At 37.5% G+C, this 20,521-nt stretch overlaps 1 protein-coding gene across 2 annotated transcripts in view; it reads right to left on the reverse strand.

Moving 5' to 3' along the window:
* Window positions 1–20,521, reverse strand: part of LOC117972668 (guanylate cyclase soluble subunit alpha-2-like) — a 37,973-nt gene that overhangs the window by 10,951 nt on the left and 6,501 nt on the right. For both annotated transcript variants that reach the window (XM_059028514.1, XM_034922521.2), the window contains exons 3-6: window positions 18,574–18,695; window positions 15,732–16,459; window positions 6,562–7,047; window positions 5,604–5,747 (exon numbers count right to left, since the gene is read on the reverse strand). In XM_059028514.1, coding sequence (XP_058884497.1) covers window positions 5,604–5,747; window positions 6,562–7,047; window positions 15,732–16,459; window positions 18,574–18,695 — 1,480 coding nt within the window. The remainder of the gene's footprint in view (window positions 1–5,603; window positions 5,748–6,561; window positions 7,048–15,731; window positions 16,460–18,573; window positions 18,696–20,521) is intronic.

Consider the following 20,521-nt stretch of genomic DNA (forward strand, 5'->3'; position numbering starts at 1 on the left):
AGCGAAAGTGGACACAAGCCTGACTAAAACAATCTAAATTGTGTCATGCTCTTCACAGGTGCGAATCCTACAAAACAGGCTGCTGTGACAGAAAAGAAAGAACTAATAGAGTGTGTTCAGCTGTAAATACAAAAAAAATCATTAAAAATGGAGACACACAATTACTGCTAGAAGGGTGCCAATTTTAACCCACTCAGACCCCCCTTGATCACTATGTATATTGATATCGCTGAACAGATCATTTCAAGCAGGCAGCAGTATTAGGTACCATCCACATATTTGATATATGGCCATGATGTTCTGATAAAAGAATAAGCTTTATGAAGATCTAATATTATCTTGGGTGCCCAACACTGCACATTCTAAAGGTTAATAATATCTTCCCCATGGGCTGGTGGCCGTACTATAGATAAGTTCTCCAGATGAGGTCTAACCAGGGTGCAAAAGAAACTGAAGAAATGAAGATGAGCTTCATATATTCAACTGTATATAAAGTAGGTGAAATGTAGACCCCAGCCTCCAGCAGCACTTCAATCCAGAACCATGGACAGCAACCAACTGACAATTACCTTAAAGAGAGAATTTCTAAGAATTGTATGCAATTATTCCATTCGTTCCAACCACTTTAAAATAACTAAGCAACATGCGTGTGTGTACTGCAGTACTCAATTTAAAATAACTTTTGTTGCAATCCCTTTGGTGCTGACGAATCCAAGAACAGCTCTACTGAATATAGGCTGGAGGCAATCTACTCCAGAAGCTGTAATACTCTGAGGTGCAAACAGTAACGGAGCTGGAAACAATACCAGTTCACACATTCATGCCTCTTCATTTGTTTGAACAACACCGTGTTGTTCCTTGTGCTCCATGGGTATTATAGACACGTGTGCTCATAAATAATAATGGGCAAAATCTTTCTGGAGTACAATGTATTTGCATATGTATCAGACCCATTAATAAGGTAATGTATTAAAACTGCACCACAGCAGTCAAACACTCATTTAATGCAATCAAAATAAACACATGATCATTGTGAGCATTCATACACCTAATAACCAACATTTAGTATTACAGATGCCCCTATGTATTCCACTAGTTATCTTAAAAATATCAAAACAACCAGGATTATGGAAGAGTGACACCACGGGATACCAGGAAGATAAAGAAAGGTATTTCTTGTAAGCACTGCAAGGCAGTTCACAAGTCATTTTGTGCTCGAGATTGTGCTGCAATACAGGATATTTGTCTGTGACTTCCAGAAATTGAATCCCTCTCAATTAAATGTAAAAATGCCAACATATATTTGAAATATCACATGATGCTGTGTTCCACCTGGTCTGTAGTAATAGTATGACACAGGCGTGGCCAGCAGAGTCCAAAGGTCACACATCATGTGATTTCTTTAGAATCAGGAAGCACTCAAAAGAAGCCATCATTTAGGATTACAGATAACACCAGGTGGATTTTGATACAGAGAAAATGATTACCATTCAATAGTAGGGCAACATAAAAACAAGAAAATGTAGAAATGAAATGAGGCCATTTGGCTCAGCTATGCTCACCTGGTTCCTAGAAGCTGATTGATCTCAAAACCTTGTCAAGTTGGGTCTTAAAGGATCCCAGTGATTCAGCATCAGCAACAGGGTAACCCAATCCATATCAACACCACTCTCTGTGTAAAGAAGTGTCTCCCACCCTCTGTCCACTGTGTGGTTTGGTCATGGTTTGTGTGATGTGCTTTAAGGATTAATTAGGGTTAACTCTGTCAACTCCTTCTAAGATATGAAAGACTTCAATCAAGTCCCCCTTAATTCTTCTTCATTCAAGGCTAAATAGAGGAAGATAATGCTAAAAATGAAAACTGAAACAACTTACCTTTAACAAATATCAAAATTGTTTGCACATTTACATCCTACACCCTAGATTTGATTAGTGTCTTGATATTGTTATCCCAAAAAAGCCAAAAAAAACTCTTCCCAGTACTTTTTAAGGAAAGGCATTATTTTCCACACTTGAGAGAGAGAGAGAGAGATTTCCTGAATTTGAATCGCCTTTATTTACTGATTTAAATTAATTATGTATATAAAGCAAAATAAATTTTCAGATTTGAATTTGATTAAAGCCTTTTCTTTTCCTTTGATGAAGCAGAAAGCCCTCCATCTTCAGCACCAGATGAACTATTTGCTGTAAATAGGGATATTGTCATTCAAACTGGTGCTGTTTTGAGACAACTAAAGGAACTACTGGTAGTTAAAAACAGGGGTGCGTACCAAGTGGTTGCTGTCCATGGTGCTGGCCTTGCTGGCCTTTATACGGGTGAATATTTCAACACTGATTATACCTCAACTGGTGAACTGTGTAGTGCAGGTCACCAGACCAAAGAGAAGATAGCATTAGCTTTTAGAATGTGCAGGGTAGGGCAAGTTAACTGAGGTGTATCATCTGAGTTTTGAGGACAGCTTAAGGAAGCTGTTTCTCAGTTCCATCTACAAAAATAAATGCAGCTGTAGCAATACTGGAGATTCCCCATAAAGTTTGGTCCAGTATAGGTATTCACAGTATTTTCCCTCTATCCTTTTTTTTCTAACTTGGTCAAAGTAACTACCGTGACTCCTACTTGAGTTGAACATCTGTGAGTATTTGCCATACTGAGGAATCCATTGTACAAATAACATTAAACACATTATTGTATCCTATTTAAATCACCACCCTGATTGCTTCAGCATTTAATGGGAACTTTGGTCTTGATTACTGCCTGACATCTAGGTCTCAATGAATTACAAATAAACACCTAATCATATTAATTGCTATGTGACACACAACTTTGTTCTGGAACTATAATTATACCTCATATTTTCCTGTTGCAGCTTGTTCAGTTTTAACTGGTGTTAATTTATAATGAATAGCTGCTTTCACTGTTATATTTTAATTAGATTATCTATGACGTCTCATACAATATTTAACAACGCTCAATTACAGATCTATATAACTGCTGCACATTAATTATTTTTAAAATGGCCATAACTGCAACTGTCAAATCGTGATGTAGTACATCTATTACATCCTTTTATTTTTTTTACAGGACATACTCATCAAGGCATTAAACCAAAAGGCAATAAATCAAAACTAGAAGGTTAATTTAAGGACTCAAAAGTGTACCTGGGGAGTTTGTTACTTGTAAGATGTACATTTCTCAGGCTGTTACCCTCTATAAGGCTGTCGATTGGCTAGCGGTCTTTTCATGGGTCAATTAAAAGATTTACCATTAGTATTTTTCCAACACTATTATTTCCTATATAACCATAGTGAAAGCATGATGAGTCACACTCACCGCTGAGAATAAAAAATAACGGAATTACTGTTTGAACTGATTCCAGAGATTAAAGCAATGCTTAATCCTCTGCTGCTTCTTGTATCCTACAGCTTTATATCTGTTTCTAATTCTGTATAATGATGAATGTATTTAATTTCCCTGGTTCTGTATTAATATAGAAAAACCCTCAGACCTCATGCTGAATATATATATATATATATATATATATATATATATATATATATATATATATATATATATATGCCAAATTCCTTACAAAATGGCTGTGCTTTATTGGAACAGACTAGGAAACTAGGATTTTCTATTATTGAGGGGAAATATTGACAGGGTGTAACCAAGATACACCCCAAATGTGTTCTCTTTTATTACTTATATCTACAGTATCTTGAGATTCAGTGTTTTTAATTAAGGATGCTACTCTTGAACGCCAAATGCGTTACACACTGTTAAACAGAAGTTAATACATGACGCAAAATACATTTCTTCCTTCATTTTTCATCCTATAGTCTGCATAACAATTATTTTATCCATCAGTTTACAATGCAACTGCTAGAGGTACAAACCCACATAGTTTAATCAATTACCGGAGTCCCAGAAATGCAGAGTTACAGTCGGTTCCCAGGCGTCTAGATTGAGGTCCATTTCGAATTATTTTGCCCAATACACTGAACTCTGAAACCCTACATTGCATTTTAACAGTCATCTTCACTTTGTACATTACGTGTCAGAAAACAACCACCGTGTTTGTGTTTGAGACTTATTTATATTCCTGTTAAACATAGATACATTTTCAACTCACGCACTGTTGTTTTTTTATGGAATAAAACTAATTACCATTATTTTTTAGAATACAGTACATGGCACTGATACAGATGCTCTATCAATTTGGCGCCCTTTTCCTGAAGAGCCTGTGGATTAGATTCCAAAAGTGTTATACTGCAAATGGTAAACAGCAGATTTTTACAGAAAGGAATATACCCAATTAACTTCCCAAATCAGAAAATTCAGACATTTAATTTAGTTGGACGTTGTTTATTACTTTCAGAATTGTAATTTTAATTGGTATGCATTTACCACAGTTGCCACACTGTGCTTTTACTAGGGAAAGTTTTTAAGTGCACCAGCAGCAAAAGATGGAAGGTGTTAAGCAGTTAACATTTGCATATATTCACGGGCGATGATAAAACTGCATCATTTTCACCAAACCTAAATGAAACATGCAGGGATCCACAAGCTGAAGCGTAATTAAAGGTCATCTAATGCTTCCATTAGATGACAAAAATGTCAATCAATCGTTTGACAGGCAGATGGCATTAAGTTAGTGTGGTGGGTGAGTAAGAAGTTATTAAAGAAAAGAGGATTGTATAATTTAAAAAAAATGAAAATGTAAACCAATTGCTAGCAATACAGTGTAGCTGCTGAATAGTCAATGCATTTTTACCGTTCTTTAGTTGTATATTTTAAGTGCTTTAAAAATGTGTTAAGTTACAACGTGCAATTTAATTATTTGAATTTGCTTGGATTTAAATTGCAAGTCAAATCTTCTCAGCATCTTGACATCAGACATATTATACAATCCTCTTTTCTTTAATAACTTCTTACTCATCCACCACAATAACTTAATGCCACCTACTTGTCGAATGATTGATTGACATTTGTGTCATCTAATGGAAGCATTGAAAGTTTTTTGCTCTTGTCTGATTGGGTGATTTAGACCAGGGTTTTCCAATCCTGGTCCTGGGGACACACTGTGTCTGCTGGTTTTGATTCAAGTTAGCTATAACATTTTAACAGTAACTTTTTAACTCTTCAACAGTAAGAGCTGAAAACAATTAAAAAGGTCTAATTAAGCAAATTCAATCAGTTCAAATAAAGGGTCTAGTTAAGCAATTAAGAGCTCAGTTGGAATGAAAACCAGCAGACACAGTGGGTCCCCAGAACCAGGATTGGGAAGCTCTGACTCGAGGAGGACTGATGCCTGACACAGAAAGGAGTGCTACCCGAGGATGTCCTAAAATGGACACAGTACACATGACTCATTCATGTTTTTAAGCAGCCAGGGTCTGAGATACAAGGTAACAAAATAGGAAGAAGTGTGGTTCTCTCACAAACAATCACTTTAAGAGTCATAAAAACCATAATGTAAACAACCTCTGGTATTGTAGTGTTACATACAGAATGCACATTTTGTCATGACATGTCACTGTATGTTATTGTTTGTCATTCCATGTCATTGTTTATCAGTGTGTTCAGTCCTATCAATGCTCACCTGTATGGGTTTTTCATCTGGAGTCAACACTTCTTCAGAAAGCTCCATCATCTTCAGGGCCATGAGTGCAATTGGTTTGGCGTGACAGTCACTCTTCTTGTGCAGCCCTGACGCCACGCAGTATGCATCCCCTATCGTTTCTATCTGCAACAATCCAAAATGAAATAATCACTCTCCTGCTGGCTCAGAGAAAACCTTAAACCAGTTAACCTTTTAACATCTTTTTAACTCCCCTCCTCCCCATTTATTTTACTTAACAAACTAGAAGACACAGTTGTTTACCATTATTAACCTCAGGCCATATGAAACCAAGCATTACAGGTTAGTTGAGAATGGGGAAGCAATTTATAGGTACCCCCTACTTGTGATGCTTCCTGGAAGGGTTTAAGAGCTTGTAAACTGAGAACATACACTGTCCTCCAATACATATTGGGAATGAAATGCAGAACGCTTGGGGGGACCAAGTTAGTAAATCTTGACCTGATTGGGTTCATTTTTGATATACTAGAATATATGTAATACACATAAAGCAATACCGTTAATTGGCCTCCTGTTGCATGACCTGACAAAGGAGAGTGCATGCAATCTCTGCTGACTTTTCAGATAAAAGTATTTTGCTCTCAAGGGAGAGAAAAAACATTGAATGAAGAAAAATTTAAAACTGTCAGCACTACATGGAGCTTGTAATTTATTCAGTAACTCTGACCCAGGCCTCTGAAGGGATTCACTTAGTCTTCAAGGTACAGTGGTTTTCTGCATTAACCTGAAGAATGAAGAAACACTACAGTACTGAGTCCTACATTAAGTTGGCACTAGACGTGTGGCAATAACATAGAATATTGAGTTTCTCTAGTTTTTTAAATAAGCCAGATGGCTAAAGTATACTTAAAAACATGAATATTGGTAGAAAAATGACTAGTTTCCCATAAAATACAGGATGGAAAAAAATGGAACATACCTTGTATACGTCCAGAATTCCACACTGATAATCAAAGAGAGTGTAGAGCTCATTCAACATGCTGATCACCTGCATGGGGGTACACTTGGCACACACAGCGGTAAAGCCAACGATGTCCGAGAAGAGCATGGTGACATCGTCAAACTTGCGTGCCTGCACAGTCTTGCCCTGCCAGAGCTGCTGGGCCACGTTCCCAGGGAAGATTGAGTAGAGCAGGTCCACAGTCCTCTTCTTCTCCTCTTCTAGGGCCTGGTGGGTCTTTTCTAGAGTGGCCTTCAGCTTATCCATGCGCTTCTTCAAGCCGTCCTGGGCCTTCGTCTGCTCGCCCACAAGGATGACGTCCCGCGTGGCATCATGGATAGGAATGTCCGAGAGGTGCAGACCTCGGCCCATCAACTCCTCCAGCTTGTCCACACAAGGAGACCCCAGGAATAGGACAGTGTTGGACTCGAGGACGTGAATCATCTGCCCTTTTATTTCCATCACCTGAAAATACAAGGAATTTTTAAATACACCATACTGAACAGTTTCTGAATTATCAGTGTGTCAACCCAGTGTTAATCAATATATTATCTATCCATCATGATAAAAATGCAGGTTTATATCATCGCTCCCAGCATTGCACACTTCCTGGGCTTTCAAGACGAAACCAGACAAACATTACTTAAAGATTATAGAGGAAACACAGTTGTTTTTAGTTACCTTTTTGCTTTGCACACTATTGAAATGAGTATCTCTACAGTCAGACGTTATTGTTGGTAAATCCTTCAGACTAAAATAACCCAATTAATCTCAAATTAAAAGCACAGGCTTCAGAAGACAATGCATTACCTACAGACTTCAGAGCACAGCACAAATATTATTTCACCCACGAGTAAATTGTAACAGCACACATTTCTGGGTTATTTATAGACCCCCCCCCCCCCCCCCCCCATGGTATTAGATAATATATAAAACCTACATTACTTTGAGAAGAAAGGCGGTGTGGGGTATGTGTGAGTGTCTCTGTGTGTGTGTGTGTGTGTGTGTGAGTGTGAGAGTGTGTGTCTGTGTGTGTATGTGTATGTGTATGTGGGTGTGTATGTGTATGTAAGTGTATGTGAGTGTATGAGTGCTTTCTGAAAAATGCAGGCCAAGAAGGAAGAAGGAGTTCTGCTATTTATAACTAAGCAGAGATGAACAGCATTTAAGTCCTTGACGGTAGCAATAACACTGCAGTTAATAAAGCATACAGCATTTATCAGAATGTCAATAACTCCAAGCACAATGTGTGGAATAATAATAATATTAACACATATGCAATTACATACGACCTAACATAGTATTTACAATTGAATAAAATAAAATATGGAGAAAAAAAAAATGTATTCACATGAACACCCTGTAATTATTTACCTACTTATTTTATACTATGAATAATTGCCTGTGATGCTGAATAAGGGGTCAAGTTTTCTATCTGTTGATGCAGCACATACTGTATAAACTCCCATCCACACACACACGAACGACACGGAATTAAGACTTCTACTGCTCTGCTGGTAATGATTTATACTTAATCTTTAAACTTCGTCCACAAAACCTTTGACCCAAACTGTCAATATTATTAACTGCATCTAAAGCCTACCACCAACTTGAAACCAACCATAACAGAACCATACAAAAAAAATGACACAAGGTAAAATACAATGCTCTGAATTTGTTTTAGTTCAACAGCATAAATTAACAGTGCTACTGGACTACTAAGTGTTACTCACATACCATAACTTCTGGCTTGTAGAACCCTAAAAATACCTCAGTAACGTATGCCAGCGCATATTAGATTCTGTAGGGTAGTTTAAAGAAAGAAAGGGAGTATATATTGCTCATTATGCTTATCTTTGTGTGTGTGTATATATATATATATATATATATATATATATATATATATATATATATATATATATATATATATATATATATATATATATAGTTTATACACATTACAATACAAGTAGCAAATTGGCAGAGGCACTATCCAATTTACATACAGTACTGTATGTTGACATCAAAGTTCATAGATACCATGTATCAGTTTCATACTTAATATATCATAGTTGCATTAGGGTTAATAAAACAATAAAAGTCAAAGCACAGCAGGAGACACAAAGAGAGTTGCAGTGGATTTCCATATCAAAGTATGGCAATTCATTAAGATGGGAATTGTCCCTGGGTCTATTATATTTGCACTACGCTGTCTGCCTGGAATGGGGAAGATAACCCACTTAAAACCTGCCCTGTTTTCCTGCCAGCTTATGAAAATTAATTCACTGTTATTTAAATAAGCATAAGATATTGTGCTTGATGATGGTGGTGGCTTATCTAGAAAAAAAAAAACAACAACTGAGCAACTAGAGCTTCTGCTCTGGGGTTGCGGTTGCTAAGCACATTTGTTTAAGGAAATGATACCCTTCAGTGGTCTAAGGAGATAATACATGGGGTTGTTTATAGGGAATCTGTTTAGGCCAGTGATAAGTAAAAGATTAAGGAGAGTAAACTATTCTTTGGCTTATCGGTCCCTACAGTCTGCTTGCGACTGTGTTTTCACAGAAAATAACAAATGTGTTGTTTATTAAGAGGAAATGTACTATTGTGAACTGTGATCTGCATACTTGATGCGTGTGGGATGTACACTTGTAGATTCCCTTTTGCAACCACTGAACTCTATCATTTCTTCAGTTTTTTTAAGTTTATGACAGTGTATAAGTTAAGCTTGATTCATCAGCAGAATCAAAAGCGAAGAAAAAAAATATTTAACTAAAGTTGTGTTCATTTTTTCCCCTGTCAACTCTACAGCAGGGCTATGCAATATTTTTGACTCAAATATCCATCCCGCGATTACTAGGTAGTTCTTTAAAAAAAAGTGTACTCGAAAACTGACTACTGCACAGTAGTTTCCACAACATCAAGTCCAAAGAGCCTGATTGTGGTTCTCGATGAGCCAGATATTGCTGAAATGCTGCTGTGTTATAAATGTATCTTGAGCCATGAAACACTGGAAGGTGGGAATATATTTCATATTCCAGTGAGAGAATTCAATATGGGCAGAATACTGTAAAACAAAGCATCACTCAAATAACCCCATTTGCCCTGTAAGACTATACAGTAATCATTCTTCATAATAACATTTCCCACTGCTCTGTCACCCTTAAAATGGTACTATTGGAAAAGCAAACTAAAACCTAACTATGTCATTTCAAACCTGGGTAATAGCATGACTTATGAATACCCTCGGTGATGATTCCTGCCCTGACACAGTTCATACTGGCTGATTCTCTCAGTTAGCTGTGTTGCACCAGTTATAAGGTACCGGTACTGAGAGAAGATTCTTTTTTTTAAATTCATATATAACTGTGTACATTTTAAAACTAGGTACACAAATGTAGGTTCAAAGATGCACTTCGCTCTATATTTACAGCAAAAGCCATATGAGTTGTAATATTATTTCACCTTTACAATCAATCTTCTGCCCTGAATGCTCTTGCTCATAATATCCTGAGGCTTTTTACAAGATGATATGCAGAGATTAGGACCGCTTTGCTTGGTTAACACAGTCTAGGATCTGTTCTGTCAGGCCTGGTTTTTGCCCTTTTCTGTTGAAAATGCCAACAGATTCATGTATTGCCTACCACAAAAAAAAAAGTAATCACAGCAAGATGTGATGTGCCTACCACAGTATTTTAAGCACACAGGTGGTGTTTGAATATTCCTTTTAAAAAGAAATTCATAAATCACATACAAATTCAGTAGTATAATATTCCACAGCTCTACAGTAGTTATCTTGTCCTTTGTGATTTGCTTTAGCCTAGTTAAGTATGAAGCTCTATAAGTCCTTAATGGAACATTTGCAGGTCGTAACATTAAAGAAAACAATAGTTTTTTTTTTTAATATGCTTTACCATGCTTTCACTGTGCTTTATTAAACTTTGCTATGCGTTACTATGCACACAGATTAATTGCCTGCAGGAGAGAACTTCACTGGGGATTTCAACATGCTGTAATATATTCAGTTCAATGCCTGTACTAAATACAGTAATCCATTGTGAATTCGCCCATCACATATCCGTCCTAACTGTTTATCTGCCATGATCAATCTCTTCAGCAATGTTAGTTTATTATTGAACCGAGTAGATTAGTTCAGAGATTGTAGATCCTACCAGAGTTTTCCTACACTGTGTTGTATGTGCTCCGTGCGCAGCTATTGCTGGTAGTGTCATGTGAGCTGTTCAGTGTGTTGATATTTAAATAAATCCTGTTCACCTGTGGGGAGTATCAACTTCAACCTCTGTCTCGATCTCCTGCCTGTCACACAGCAGCGAATACACGCATCCACACGGCAGACGACTACCCTGTCACAGGCTTGCTCCCTAATAAAAGCTGAATCTCTACACAATAATTGTGTGAATATATTAATTGTTACAGCTGTGTAGAATGGTATTTAAAACAGGATTCATTTATTCGTCTTTTTACATATCCGCCCTTGCTCTGGTCCCACCGCAGTCGGATATGCGATGGATTAATGTAATACATTCATTTACAAATGAAATGTCCCACTTTGTGGGGATTAGGTTAAATTAGAATCCAAGGAATACATTTTCCATAAAGGTTCAGGTGATTCACCCAATACTGAGAACAGAGTATCTAATGCTTTTATAAAAGCTTCAATCTGTGTAAATTACAGTAAAATGTGAAATCCTGTTAGAAGTTAATGGACATTGACAATGAAAGCCAGGGTTTTATTATTATCTGCTGAGATGTATTCTAGCAAAAAGGTTATAATGGTTATTAGTAGCCTTTTTGAGGTATTTAATTCTTCAGAAGATTATATTTTTGTATCAGTCTGTATTAAGCATATATTTGTGTTATAATACACTGGGCCAGATGGTTTCTGAAAGAAAAAAGGAAGCAATTAAAACATGTCAGTGACCACATTAGATGTCCATCCAGATATACACACAGACAGACAGACAGACTCTATATGCTAATGCTCTCAATAAAATGAACTAAAGAATGCCTATAGCACCATTGGATAAGCAGTTATCTAGTGTGTATACATATATACATATGTAAAGCCTCTTCCTTATCACATTAAAATTATTTGCCAAAGTTGTTTATCATATTGTCTATTTGATGATCTTATGACGTTACTAGATAAGGTCTAATTTTTACCTCACCCCCCAAAATAACTTTTAAGATTAAGGTTAAACCTGATTTCACTTGAGACTTTGTTATTGGCCAGGATGTCTTTTGTTCCTTTTGTAATATGTGTATAATACTTAATTCAGTTTTAAAGCTTCTGGCGTTTAACTTATTAACTATTATTTTTTTTAAATATTTGTTTTCCCGGTAATTTAAAATTGTTCCAAACAGTAAAAAAGAAACCTAAAAATCTAAACTCTGAGTCATGAAGTCTTTCTTTTCCCTCTTGTTTATGTGGATTACTATATAAACCATTACACAAGGGGAAATAGGCACATGTCTTATCTCATTCCTCGGCTGATTTTTAATGGTCTTGCCATGTTGACATTACATAGTAATCATCCCGTTCATGTATTATTCAATAATGGGCCGTAGCTGTGTTTGTCAATACAGCAGGACAAAGGTGGAGAAAGAGACATTGATTATGCACTGTTTTCCCACAGCTGAATACACTGTTTGCAGTTATAAACACAATGCATATAATAGTATTCGCTTTTTTTTTTTTAAATCTCACAAGTCACACCTGTTACATTTTATCAGAAGGGCACACAGGAAGTTAGATGAAAGCACTGTGACGTCACAGTACACAGTGCAATGAAGCTGATTCATGAAGATGTGTGCGCGTTTTAAATAATGATTACAGGGTATCAATGAATGGTACTTTCTTCCCCATAATGGCTTGTGCGTAAACGCTGAAAGTAAGTTGGAAAATGAATGCAGACAAAATAAATATTGATTCCTGGAGACATTATGCACATTGAGCAACGTTAAAGAAGAATTAATTGGATTTGTTTGGAAGCAGACAGATAAATAGCTATTAAAATCACATGTCAGCGGCTGTTTTATTGGGTAATTGCTCAATGATGAATGGCAGAGGCCCCACAGGCTCAAACTAAACACTTTATTGTGGCAGACCAGTAACATCGATGACTAAGAGTCATTACACGTCCCTCTTTCCATGTTTTTCAGTAATTACACAACAATAACGTCGGGCTGCAGCACTGAGAAACTATCCATCACAAAGAATCATTTAAAGATAGCTGCTTAAGCCGGGTATTAGTATTGTATTTATCGTATTTTTTTTTATTATGGTTACATCCATTATCTTAGATTCCAAAGTTGCTAATATTGAGTATGGCTTAAAGGGCTTAAAGGAATACTTTATACCAAATATAATTATACTTTATAAACAAATATTTCAATTTGTTTATTATCCTATGTGTTAATAATTATTATTTTTAATTGTGAAATATCTATTTTTAGACCATGAAGTGCTATAAAGTAAGCCATTTTTTTTTTACTGTGACAAAATACAGCCCTGCCTATGGTATATGAAAAATATAAATTGGACTGCCAAATTATGCCTAACATAATTCATAAAAAAATAGAGAACAGTACAGCAGGCATTAGAGTAGTTAAGTGAAAAAAAAGAGAACAAGGTGGCTTTGTTTTAATGTCACCACAACTTGTCTGTTTAATAAGGACACTGATTAAGTTAATGAAGTCATCAGGACTTCAGGCAGAATGCCTGGTAAGAGTTTTGATGCGTAGATGTGTGATCAATTGGGTGTGATCAGTGGACAGGAAAACCGAAGCCGAAGTTGGGTGACCTGAGGCACTTTAATCCTGGTTAATCATTGATGCCCATTTGGTGTCAGTTAAGCATTTTTTGTTTGTTTTCAAACATTTGAACAAATCACTTTTTTTAAATATTCTACATTTTTACACAAACCTTTAAAATGTTTTGTTAAGGACTGTATTTTGCCCATTTAGATTTTATTCTCATTTTAAAGGTACTGCTTAACCTAAGAATGCATAAACACTACCAAAGATAGTCCTTAAGACATTCCATAAAACAGTCCTTAAGCTTTTCTGAATAGGACCCTAAGGCTACAGATGGAGAGAAATTGTGTGAATAAAGCATTGACTGAACAATCAAGAAGAGAGAGGCTTGGTGACATTTGTACAGAATTAATGTACATGCAGTTCGTACTGTCAAAACCATGTGTCTAATGGAAATGTAGCACGACAGACAGACAGCCCTGAACTAAGCATGTACTGCCTCAGACAGACCTAAAATAAGCTATAGTACACTCAGCATTTATTGAGCAAGATTTGTTCGAAATATATATTCAGGTGCAACCCCATCCAGCTATAACAGCAAACCTGAACAAAGTGAGCGGTGGAGACATCTGGAAATGGAAGGTAACTTTCTTACCCAAACCAAACATAGAAATAATGTACCACACAGCCTTACCTGCAGCAATCCTCATTACATATTAAACGCACACGATGGCATATTGAAAAGAGGCGCTTCAGTATTTGCCCTGAGAGAAGTATAGAAACATTTTCTGCTTCACTTCTTTTAATGACATCCTCCAGTTTTAATTTGCAATCATTTGAAAAAAATGGCCTTCTCCAAAATCACTCAAGATGCTATTTGTGAAGGTGAGAGTCTTTAATTATGGATATTTATTTTAACCATAACTGAAAGAGGTCCTAGTCATTCTCTGACAAACAACACTGGCAAGGCACAGTTTATAATTTTTTCTGAACTTGTTAAGAAAAGTCCCTCATTAAAACAGAACAGCCTTTAAGTAGTCAGTCGCTGGCAAAATGTGTTACCGCTTCAAGGAGTGGTTTCATGTAGTATTACCAGCATCATTGAATATATAAACCCTTATATTAGATGGAAACCATCCCTGTTCATCCCCTGTCAGCCAAACACAGATAAACATCTCACCCACAACAAGACTCCCATGAGAAGCATCTCTGTAGTTCAAATCAGGCTCAGGTCCAAAGTGAAACAAGCTTGGTGGCAATGCTCCAGATAAGCTGCGTAAAGGGTGTTTTACGCATTGAAAGAAAATGAATTACTTATGATATTTAAATTGAATGTGCAATGACTAGGCATAGCAATTTTGCTGCACAGCTTGAATCTGCATGTTATCAAGCTTCGTTCTTCCCTGGTGTCTCAATGGTGAATTGTAAATATACTGCATGTGGTAGCTATAGAATGCCAGGACAAGCCAATTGTAGCCTGCCTGGGAATTGCCATAAACACTTGACCAAGAAGTCTGCGTTTTCAATATACATCTTTTTTTTAAATGTACGGTTGAATCCACTCACTTGAAATGCGTGTTTGTAACTGATGAATATGTGACTGGATTCTGGATTTCTCGGCACCGTACAATATTCTGTGTTTCTTAAGTTTTGGGATGCTTCATATAGCTATAGCAAGACCATCAATAAGGAATGCAATATTATCGTTTCTTTGTAAATATAGCGTACGTGCATGGAACCCTTTTATAACATATGATTCATCTGCAGCCTTGGAATTTAAAAATATAATCTGTATCTGTGTTGTGGTCAATAAAGCAAATAAGATTAACAGTTCTTTTTGTTTTTATTGTAAGGCCAAGTTTGTGTACAATAGTTCAAAGTAAAGGTTTTAGTTAATGCATACCCCATAAGTTAGCATTAAAGTGTGTACAGTATTTATTGAAAGTACTCATGACTTCAAAGGTAATGTTGCATTGTACTTACCCAAAATACATTTTAGTGTCTAATGTCTACATTGGAGAGTAAATTACTCAATGACCCCAAAACCTTATCTGGAGCACTGCTTGGTGGTCATTAATTCTACACAAAGACCCAGGACTGAACAGGGTTGATGGTACCGTAGATTTGCACATTCTCTAAATCTTTCATGACTTTTATTTTCTCATTAAAGCTGCTTTGATGTCAGCAACATTAACTGTGTTTGTCTTCACTGTTCAGTCTTGCAGACTCTTACAGTGTGTGATTGGTTTGAAGTTGGTGAGAGATGAAGAGAGACATAAATAAATATATATGTATGCACAATCGTGTATCCTTTTTAGTGTTTTAGTTCTGCTGTATTATTTTAAAAAGTAAAAAGAAAAAAAGCCTCTTACTTTTTCTTGGTATCCTAATCCGGATGTGTCAGGGCGTGTCCTTATCACAAAGGGCATGGACAGTCTCAAAAGAATCCCCTGGAAAGTGCACACGATTTTTGGAGAAACAATTTCAAAGCAATCTCGGAAGTTCAAGGTCCTGTGAGCCTCGCACTTTATGTGCTTTCTGAGCCCTTCCCCGAGCTGGAGGATGGCCAAGTGTGGGTCGAACATCAAGTGGAAGGGGAAGGCCCTGCAGAAAGTGCTGATGCTGATCCGAAGATCTGGCGGGGAGCAGGACAGTCTCAACGGATGTGCTTTCGCAGGGCACGGGGGCTGGCACACTTTGATGAGAAAGGTGAGGCAGTTAGAATTGCCCGGGTTCGATCCATCCAGGCCCAGCTTCTCGGCAGAATTTTCCACCTGCTCCACCAGGACCTCCATGCTATATATCCTTCTCGCAGCGGCTTTGATCACTCCAGGCATGGCGAAGCCCACCGTAGGGTAGGGGTGGAAATAGTGGAGCAGGAAAGTGCCATCATCTGGCAAGTCTTTGCATAGAAAGGAAGGTGACTCCGCAGAGACCCTCTTGCCACAGGAAGTTCGGATGTGCTCCAGCAGGGCATCAAAGCCATTGAAGAAGTCCTGCAGGGTGCTGCCCATGGCTCGCAAGACACGCTCGTTCTCCTCAAAGCACTGGCTGAAGAACTCCTCGCCAAACCTCTCCCGCAGCTCTTCAAACTTCACACCTGCAAACAAAACAAGAAGACCTTTTTACCAGACAGGCACAAAAGGGATCCCAGTATTCAGAATTCAGTTTGGTTGGGATATTTGGGGATTGAGTTTCATTTTCACTACCGTCCTTTTTTTGGGAAAATTCAAGAAAATTCTGTATTTCTCTCTCCTTGCCTGACTGTTGTCAAGTTGTTGAAATGCTGCTAATTAGTTTTAGCCAAATCCCCCCCACAAATCCTAAATTTGGTAGTATTTGTCTTTCAGAATTTGACTTGGAATCAAAAACAGACATGCACCAACAAATAGTATCAACAATAGACAGCACTGAAATTACATACACTTTGCACATGACAAAAGCTTGTGTTTAAGAGCTGAAGTGAATGTACTGGTACTGGTTTTGTGATATTACCTTGGAAGTACATTAAACCACATTCTTTATCACTGCACAATGTTTCAATTTTGTTCACTGTCAGTTGTATTTATTTTTTCAGCACAGAACATGTGTATCTGCAAAATCAAGGACGTAAGGCTGATGCTGGGAAGAATATTTAAAGGCAAATTACTCACGGGGTAATTTATGGTAATTTAAACAAAATGGTAATTTAGAGGCTGTTTTACTTTGATGAAAAATAATTGGTGCATATCCCTTAAAGTTTAAATATCTCAATATTGGGTAGATTGGATGTCATTCACAAAGAAGATCCCTTGCTTTGGAGCAGGGGACATAGTGGATGATGGAGAACGCCGCAATGATGGTTGGTTTAAATATTTCATAAAGCCACAGTTATGCAAGCCAGCACATAGCTACTCTATTAACCTGAGGTATGTATTAAACAGTGGTATCTTTCTGCACTCGTAATGATCTTATATCCTTATATCCTATAGGTTTATGATATAAAAAGTGTCCTGTCTAAATGTTTATTAGAGTATATATTTTTAAATACTGGTAGTAAATCTGCAATAGGCTACCCTACTTGTCCACATTTTCCACTACATCATCATCATCATAATATTATTATTATTATTATTATTATTATTATTATTATTATTATTATTATTATTATTATTAGTATTATGAACCATATTTGTCTTTCTGAACAAATTCGTGGAACCAACTGTTTTTTTTTTGTTTTGTTTTCATGTTTTTGATCTTGTGAAACAAATCCTACCCTATGAATTAGGTTTAAGAGATTTTACTTCAACTCTGTACACAATCGCTTAATCCTGGTTCTGAGGTTGGTAGCCTGCAACCACAACAGGAGAACACTGGCACGAATTCCCAGTTATGTTCATTTAATACATTCTGGGGTAAGTACTCATGATAGATGGTTTTTAAGGCCAGTGTAACACGAACTGCATCTTATTTTACTGCTAAGGGACAGGAAAGTCTAAGCTTAAAGCATCCGAACACCAACCATGAAAATAACAAAAGCGTAAAGGTTAAAAGAAATATCTTTCCATGCTATATCTTTCCTTTCCTTGCGCATGTATTTATTTATTTGCAAACAGCTGTCATTTTAGGAGTCACCTGCAAATGGCAATAATTTGATATGTTGAATTAAAAAAACATACTGAATGAAGAGGTCTCTAAACCCCTCGTACTGCATGCTTATTATTATTATTATTATTATTTGTTGTATTTGGTCCAAGAAGCCTGCCAGGGCTACTTTCATCAGATCTCAGTTGTTAATAAAGAATTGCTTGGTATGACCTTTATAGTAGAAAGTTGTGCAAGGTTACGTCACAAACGGGATCTTCACTGCTGAAGTCTTGTTAACAAACTTGTAGCCATGCAAAAAAAAAACTTAAATTTGAGCCAGTTTGTGTGGCTATATATATATATATATATATATATATATATATAGCCACACTTATATAAGAATGTGAGGTGCACTGCAGATATCTTGCCTCAGTTCAGCAATGCTTATCTTTTCTGCTTGTGCATGCAATAGGTGACACTGGGTAAAGATTACAATCAAGAAGTCATTTTCAATAAAAATGAATCAATATAGCCTGGAGTTACTCCTGCTTAATGAAATGTCTTTCGTGGTTGATGTTCAACATGCTATCATTAGCTACACGAGGACAAGGTGTGTGCGAATCAGAAAGACAAAAGAAAACATAATACCAAGTAAAGTGGCTGTGCATTGCAGAATTCCTGAGATATCTTCCACTTCGTCCTTGGCAGAGTGGTCCAAGTAAGGATATCGATTGGGAGTGCTGCGCTGATCCTTTTCATCCTCATCACACCTGCAAAAGAAAATCAACGAGTGTCCCTAGAAAGGTGCAATGATGGGGTTTTTTGCTTTGTTTTGTTTTTTTAGAAGGACCCACATAAAAATGAAATGTACAGTATCTCAAATAGGCTGCGCATGTATTTGATACCTCTGTGCGGTACACGATTATGAACCCACCTGCTGCAACCCAATTAGCAGCCAGTTGCCACCTGCTGCAACCCAATTAGCAGCCAGTTGATAAAAAAGACACTCAGCAGCCAAGCAGCAGAGGAAGAAATAAGTAAAACAGTAACCAACATAAAAAAGGTACTGCATTAACTCCCCTGGCACAGCTTTATCCAAAACCTAAGCTTTTAGTTTTATGGAAAAGTACTGTAGATCACCATGACCTACAAAAGTGTGGCATACATATAACCAGACAGGCTCCTCCATATCATATAACCAGACAGGTTCCTCCATATCATATAACCAGACAGGCTCCTCCATATCATATAACCAGACAGGCTCCTCCATATCATATAACCAGACAGGCTCCTCCATATCATATAACCAGACAGGTTCCTCCATATCATATAACCAGACAGGTTCCTCCATATCATATAACCAGACAGGCTCCTCCATATCATATAACCAGACAGGCTCCTCCATATCATATAACCAGACAGGCTCCTCCATATCATATAACCAGACAGGCTCCTCCATATCATATAACCAGACAGGTTCCTCCATATCATATAACCAGACAGGTTCCTCCATATCATATAACCAGACAGGTTCCTCCATATCCTATAACCAGACAGGCTCCTCCATATCATATAACCAGACAGGTTCCTCCATATCCTATAACCAGACAGGCTCCTCCATATCATATAACCAGACAGGCTCCTCCATATCATATAACCAGACAGGTTCCTCCATATCATATAACCAGACAGGCTCCTCCATATCATATAACCAGACAGGCTCCTCCATATCATATAACCAGACAGTCTCCTCCATATCCTATAACCAGACAGGCTCCTCCATATCCCTAGAAAAACATTTGATCACAATAGGACAAGCAGTTCTCTAGATATTAAAATACTGTAAAGTGGGAGTCCCCGAGTGGCTCATCCAGTTAAAGTGCTGCCACTGGGAGCGCAGAATGAGTCACACAGCTTGGACGGCGCCAGTTCACGTCCGGGCTGTGCAGGGGACCCTGAAGGGGGCATCACTTTGGCACTGTCGCTCCTAGGGGTGGGGGATGGGAAACCAGCAGGGACTCCTTCTCCTCATCGTGGAACAGGGAACCCTACTGGCCAGACACTGAGCACATTCAGAGTGGATAAAAAGCAGGGCTGATCTCTGTTTTCCAATGGGGGATAATTATTATAGCCAAATAACATATTTTTGTGCATATTATTCATCCACATGCTGATGCGCTGGGGAGACCGCACTGTGATTGATCCCCCGAGCTAGCTTTGCAGCCGTTGTGTGTGCTGATGCGCCAGGGAGGCAAATAAGCTGATCCCTGGAGCCAGCCATCAACACCAGACAGAAGGATATCTACATCATCATATGGAAGGAAACGCAAATGGATGGAGACACAGATGGATCACATTAGTTTACAGTAAAGCTACGTCTTAGTTGGTGCTAATCTTGGCAAGAGCAGAGTTCAAATCAGCATGAAGTTTTAACATCTACTCTCGTGTAATGGAAATCAAATCTGGAAAAGTTTTTAAGTGTGGTCACAGCATTGCTGAAATTGTTTTTAAAATGAATGGTACCGTATAAAAGATATTCACTTATAAAGGTAAGCAACAGAATCTTAACGGAGAAGTGTAGTTAGGATATTCAGAT

This window comes from Acipenser ruthenus, chromosome 8, assembly GCF_902713425.1.
Source record: "Acipenser ruthenus chromosome 8, fAciRut3.2 maternal haplotype, whole genome shotgun sequence".
Taxonomy (NCBI): domain Eukaryota; kingdom Metazoa; phylum Chordata; class Actinopteri; order Acipenseriformes; family Acipenseridae; genus Acipenser; species Acipenser ruthenus.